Source organism: Tupaia chinensis, unplaced genomic scaffold, assembly GCF_000334495.1.
Source record: "Tupaia chinensis unplaced genomic scaffold, TupChi_1.0 Scaffold146837_1, whole genome shotgun sequence".
Taxonomy (NCBI): Eukaryota; Metazoa; Chordata; class Mammalia; order Scandentia; family Tupaiidae; genus Tupaia; species Tupaia belangeri.
In genome coordinates, this window is record NW_006206691.1 from 887,605 (window position 1) to 893,452 (window position 5,848).

General features: G+C 40.8%; 1 protein-coding gene across 1 annotated transcript; it reads right to left on the bottom strand.

The window, feature by feature from the left end:
• Positions 1-501: 501 nt before the first annotated feature.
• On the bottom strand, positions 502-3,201 carry LOC102468906 (regenerating islet-derived protein 3-gamma). Its single transcript, XM_006169190.2, has 6 exons — positions 3,092-3,201; positions 2,696-2,782; positions 2,035-2,177; positions 1,673-1,810; positions 929-1,055; positions 502-644 (listed from the first exon to the last, which is right to left on the bottom strand). Exons 2-6 carry the CDS (start codon positions 2,769-2,771, stop codon positions 577-579), a joined length of 552 nt encoding a protein of 183 aa, XP_006169252.1. The 5' UTR covers positions 2,772-2,782; positions 3,092-3,201; the 3' UTR covers positions 502-576.
• Positions 3,202-5,848: the final 2,647 nt, after the last annotated feature.

The window sequence follows — 5,848 nt, forward strand, 5'->3', positions numbered from 1 at the left end:
CATATTTTTAACATGATTCTTTATGGAAGATAATTTGAGAAGTACTATATTTGAAACCTCAACCCCCTATACGCCATAAGTCCCTAACAATAACAGTCATATCACAAAGTCTGGAGGAACTTGTATGCAGTGAGTGTGTGGAATACAATGTGGTCATCTGTCCATAACACAAATCCTACAGGAGCAGGGCACACACTAAAATCACAATACACAACAGAAATGCACATTTGGCCATTTTCTCTTAGAACTTGTTGGGTCTGGGTGAAGGCAAGACCCAGAGATTCCTCACCAAACCACTTCCACATCCCACACAGGAATTAACTATTAGAATAGATCATAAAAACACTCATGTATAGAGTAACATTTTTATTATTTGGTCTCTGACCTCAGTATATGACATACAAAGAAGAGCCTGAAATGCAGGTAAAGGAGAGAGCAGACCAGGAGGGTCAGAATGAGGTGGTCTGGTTTGTGGCTATGGGGAAGAATAGTTCATTGCTGGGATGGTCTTCACACAGGAGCCTAAATCCATGATCTGCTGCAAACCCAACTCAGGCAGATGAATTCCCAGCTGCCCTAGCTCTTGAACTTGCAGACGTAGGGTAACTTCGAATCACAGTTATAATCTTTCCACCTCAGAAATCCTGGAGGGACAAACGAGGTAAATGAATAGAGCTAATGGAGCTGGAGGACATAATGAACAGGCATTCAGGATCCCAGATCCTATCCTGGGATTACAGCTTCTCCCTCACATTTATCAGTGTCCCATTAGAGATGAAGAAATAACAAAGGAACATGGGATGAGAGGAGATGAAAGAAGACAAACAAGCATTGAATTAACAAGCACAGGAAAATTTTCTAAAGTTAGGTCGAAAATAAAGAAAGAGGTTAGAAAAGACTGGACAAATATGTCTCTTCTATCTCTTACCTGCGCTTCTTGACAGGGTCGCGCAGTATCCAGGGTTTGAGACCGTGGTAGGATCTCTCTCCCAGGCAAGGTAATTCAGCAAATCACCGCTGCTCCACTCCCATCCACCTCCATTGGGCTCATAGCCCTACAGGGTGGGGGACACAGCCAGTTGAAGGGGTTGGCCATTGGGAATCTCTTTGTAGAACTCCATTACCTATGACACCTGATCCTCTCCCCAGCATTTGGAAGACGGTCTCTTCTTCAATATGCTGCCCCAGGATACTCTTCACTGGGAATCTCCTCCTTAACACCACTTATTGGCAAATTATTGACAAATTGGAGTCAATAATTATTAGGCCTTTGAAAACACCCAAAGTTTATATTACCTGCTAGAAGAAATATTGATGGTGCACCTGTGATTTGTCACTGAGGATTAAAGGTAGTATTTTAGGTGGAATAACTCGACCTGTTTTCATTTAGGATAGCTTAAGTATTACATGGGACTAGTCCATGAAGCACAGATAACAAACTGGAAAACTTCATGTGAGATTATGTAAAAAATGACAAGTGGATTAATTTCATGTGAAGACTAGGACCTGCCACAGAATGCTCTTCAGCTGGCCATAGGAACGTTTTCACACAAATTCTTTTCAGAATATGAGTTTGAATGACTATGGGTTACTTCCTGCTTACTTAAAGGACAAAGAGCCTGAGTACTAATCGTCACTTCCAGATAACATGGAGGAGAAAATGCAGTCGCACCTGTGTGGGGTCATGGAAGCCAATCCAGATGTATGAGTAGCTGTTCACAAGGTTCTTGACCAGAGAGGACACGAAAGATCCCTCAGCCCCATTGAGCACAGACACGAGGTGTCCAGAGGGCCGCTTCTGGCAGGCCATCTGTATAGGGAAGAGAGTGAAGGAGAGAGAGAGCCTGAGTCCTTTTTTAGGGGAAGAGCAGAACAGAAGTAGGTGTGAAAGAGGGAACTGTGGGAAAGACTAGTATGTTTATTCCCATTATCACTTCCAAGGAGCTGTGAAGAATGAAGATAACCTTACTCAGGGTACCACAAGCATTTCCATTTTAACCCAGGCCCACATTCCCTTATAATCCCAGCACTCACATCTGCATCAAACCAGGATTTTGGTGTAGTAAACAAGGCATAGCAGTGGGAGGCATAGGCCGCTGAGCCCTTGGGACAGCTGATCCTTGGAGAGGGCAGTGCCTTCTGAGAGTCTTCAGCTTGGGTGGAAGGAGAGGGATGGGCTGAAATGAACAATAAGAGGAGGGTAAGGACGTGACCTTGATGAATAATCATGGATACTGAACTTGAAATGTCAACCCATTCCTGAATACATCTCAACTTTGTTCATACTGTCAAGGGTTCTTGATCTTTAAATCGATTCATAATGAGCCATCTCTTCTTTGTTTTACTCTTTCTCTTTAATACTAGTCTTACACCTACCCATCTGGTGTACACTGGATCCCCAATGATCGTCCTTTTTACATATGATTACTGACCCTTCTCATCCTATTTCTGCAAGCCCAACATGAATTAGAGTCTTTTAGAATATGGGAAACCCCCTCTTTTCATTGTTAATTGGAATTGAGGTGCCTCCCACCACAAGTGACCCTGAAGGAAGGAGTGATGGAGGAACGGCAGGCACTGTCACTGTGTGGAGAACTCCTCACCATTCCCACATGCACACACAGGAACCTTCTTCCTCCTCTGACCATTCTGACCATTCTCTGGGAACCCAGTACTAGAGACAGAGGCAACTTACCTTGGACCTGAGACAGGAGCACCAGACAGGAGAGCAGCATCCAGGACACACTGGGGAGGGCCATTGGGGACAGCATCGTGCCTGTGACTTGAAGAGGAAATCAGAGTTCAGCAAAGGAAGTGTGTTCTGAGGGAGGATATGCAGAGAGCCCACTGCCCTTATCTTTTCTTCTCTATTCCTAGGAATAAATTGATCTTGGCCACCGCCATTCCCTTTAATAGTTCTGTAATGCGGTAGGTAATCTGTGCACACTACTGCCCCTGAGAATGGCTAGAGCAGCCTACCTGAGTCTCAGAGCTGTTGTATTCTCTGAGAACTAGAACCCCCCTGGACCTTCTCCTGTAATGTGTGAGATATATCCATCCTCGGTCTCATTTTCTCTCAGAACCAACTTACCTGCCTTGCAGGGATCTGGAATGGTTTGTCAGGTCAGAAAATTCTGGGCTTTTATATAGGATCTGAGGATGGAATAGTGGGATGAATGATAAGCAGAACTGGGGTCATGGGGAGCTTTTGGCATGGATTCAAGGAGATTCCCACCAAGGGGAGGCGACTCTTCCTGGCAAAGGCTGGGAATTGCTACATGTGTTACCTCCTGCCTGATAACAGGGCCGTACTTTCAAGAAGCAGACCGAGTATGTACTTTGACCTCCTTCTCCCAGGTGTTCTGTTCTGAGATTATAAGGGTTTCAAGGCCTTCCTATGGCATAAATTCTCTAGTCTTCTATAGTTTAGGAAATATTATACATTGACTACTTAAGGAAATTTTGATAAGTGTAATATTGAGCAACCTGTCAGGAACTAAGTCCCATAAGCATACAAAATCTTTAAACATACTCTGATCACAGTTTAAACAAGCTAACAAGTAAAAATTAGGTGTGTTTTTCTTTTCGAAGTATTAGCGAATACAATGTGTCATTCAGGGAAGATAAAGAATGGAAATTAAGGAGAGAAACAATGATTTAAGTTGCAGCTTGAATACTACATTGCAATAGAAAGGGAGGATACATGGAATCTTGATGTAGCCTTTTGAGTCATTAGACAAGTCAGAATCAGCTAAACAAACTTACCTTCCAACTACCTTTGTGTTGAAAGACTGATAATTTGTTCTTCCATTGCTTACTAATTCTGAGCTGGCAGTTTGATGTTGGTGTATTAGTTTGATTGTAATATGCATACCCATGGCTATCTTCAAGACATTTTCAAAGTGACTCTGAAGATGTAATTTCATAATATTAATAAAAATTATTTTCTATTTTCATTTTAAAAGTTCTAGGATACAAGTTTTGGGCCTGTCGCATCAATCAGAGCAGTGGTATCACCATTTCCTTTGTTCAAATCCATGTACTTTCAAGAAACAAAAAAGACATATTTAAAGTGTCCTTGAACTTGATGAAGCAGAGGTCATTTCAGTACATTTCAAACCTTGAATTCATCTCATTTAATATCCTGAATGATCAAATTGGAGGCCTGCGTACTGAAGTGCAGTGGTTATCTTGAGGAAGCACATTTTTATGTAACGCTGAGATTTAATTCACTGTTTTTATTGAACTTCATTTTCTTATGGTACAGGCTTGTCATAATAAATTCCTCCAGCCTCTACTCCACAACTCCCTGGCTTCTTTCAAGTTTTTCTCTTTGTCTTTGGTATCTTTCTGGTTGAAATGGTATACATTGGTTTGGCATTGTGGGCATTTATTTTCCTTGGTGTTCTCTGAGCTTCCTATTGGGTTGTCAGAAGAGTCATGACCTATTTCACTCTGTTTTGTGTTGTACTATGCAAAAATGAATCATGACATCATGACTTTTCTGACAACCTAATAGATCTAGGGTTTATTGTCTGTCATTGGTTTTTTAACATCCACAGCTATTATTACTTCAGCTTTTCATTTTATTATTTTCTCTTCTTCTTTTGGTATTTCCATCATACATATTGATACCATTTATTATTATCACATGGTGTTTGGATATCCTATTCCTTTTTCTTCATTATATTTTTCTTTACATTTAAGTTTATGATGTGGCTGTTGACATGTCGTCATCCTCATAGATTCTTGGCCATATCCGTGTACTAATGGAGCCATCCAAGGCATTCTTTATTTTACTACAGTATATCTATTCTATTATTGTGTTGCTTTTTTAAAAAACTACCTTATACTACACGATTTATTAAGAATAGTAGATTATGTGGCTCACAAGTCTGGTAGCTAGAAAGTACTAGAGTTTAGGGCCACAATCTGGCCAACCTTGGGTCCTACATCACAACATGGCTGACCAAAGGAGGAAGTTCAGTACTTGCCTGCAAAAAGCTGTGATTGATCATTGATGACTAACCAAGGTTAACGTAATCTCAATGCCCAAATTGCAGTCATCATCAATTGAGTTCCTAGAAAATCCATGATCCAAATCATAATTTTGATTATAACCATCTAATAAGGCAGACTTCAGCTCCCCTTACACAACCTGTGCTCCATACTTCATAGTTGTAATGTTTCTTCTGGCATGAGCATACCTTTGTTGGGATTTTATTTATTATTGATTCAAGCTCCTGGCAAAAACTATTTATTGTTTTAAGAATTATTTATTTACTTAATTCCATTTGTTATTATTATTTTTTAATTTGACCATATAGAAAGAGAGAGACAAGGGGAAAGTGAGAAAGCTCACCTGTCAGGTTCACCTCCATTAGCCATGTGGGACTCCAGCACCTTTCACCACCATGCCACCTGCCAGCACTCCATTGCTTTTTAAAGAATTATTTATTTATTTAATTCTGTGTGTTATTGTTGTTATTTTTTACTTTGACCAGACACAGAGAAAGAGAAACGGAAAGAGAAAGTAAAGTCTTAAAAATTTACTGGAGGACCAGCTGGTGGCATAATGCTTTCGTCACTGGACTCCCGTGTAGTCAACCAAGGTTTGAGTCCTGAACCTAGTGGCTTAAAACTTACACCATGCACGTGTGCATGCCTTCCCAGAATCACAAGAGGAGAATGGAGAAGAAGGAATTATGTGGTGGCCATCCACCTGGTGGGGTGGATATTTCTCACGTTCTTTCTCTCCAGCAAGTGCGTGCGCCCTATAGAAAAAGTCTTTAAATTTTTTTTTCTGGTATAAAATCAAATTGTTGGTATAAGTGTTTCCTTCTTCAGA

Bases quoted from the DNA above. Each gene is read 5' to 3' on its own strand.
- LOC102468906 (XM_006169190.2), bottom strand. From the start codon at position 2,771: ATGCTGTCCCCAATGGCCCTCCCCAGTGTGTCCTGGATGCTGCTCTCC. The intron at 2,178-2,695 runs GTAAGTTGCCTC...TGTTCATTTCAG, and splicing joins GCTCCTGTCTCAGGTCCAAG to CCCATCCCTCTCCTTCCACC. The intron at 1,056-1,672 runs GTGCGACTGCAT...CCCACCCTGTAG, and splicing joins GCTTCCATGACCCCACACAG to GGCTATGAGCCCAATGGAGG.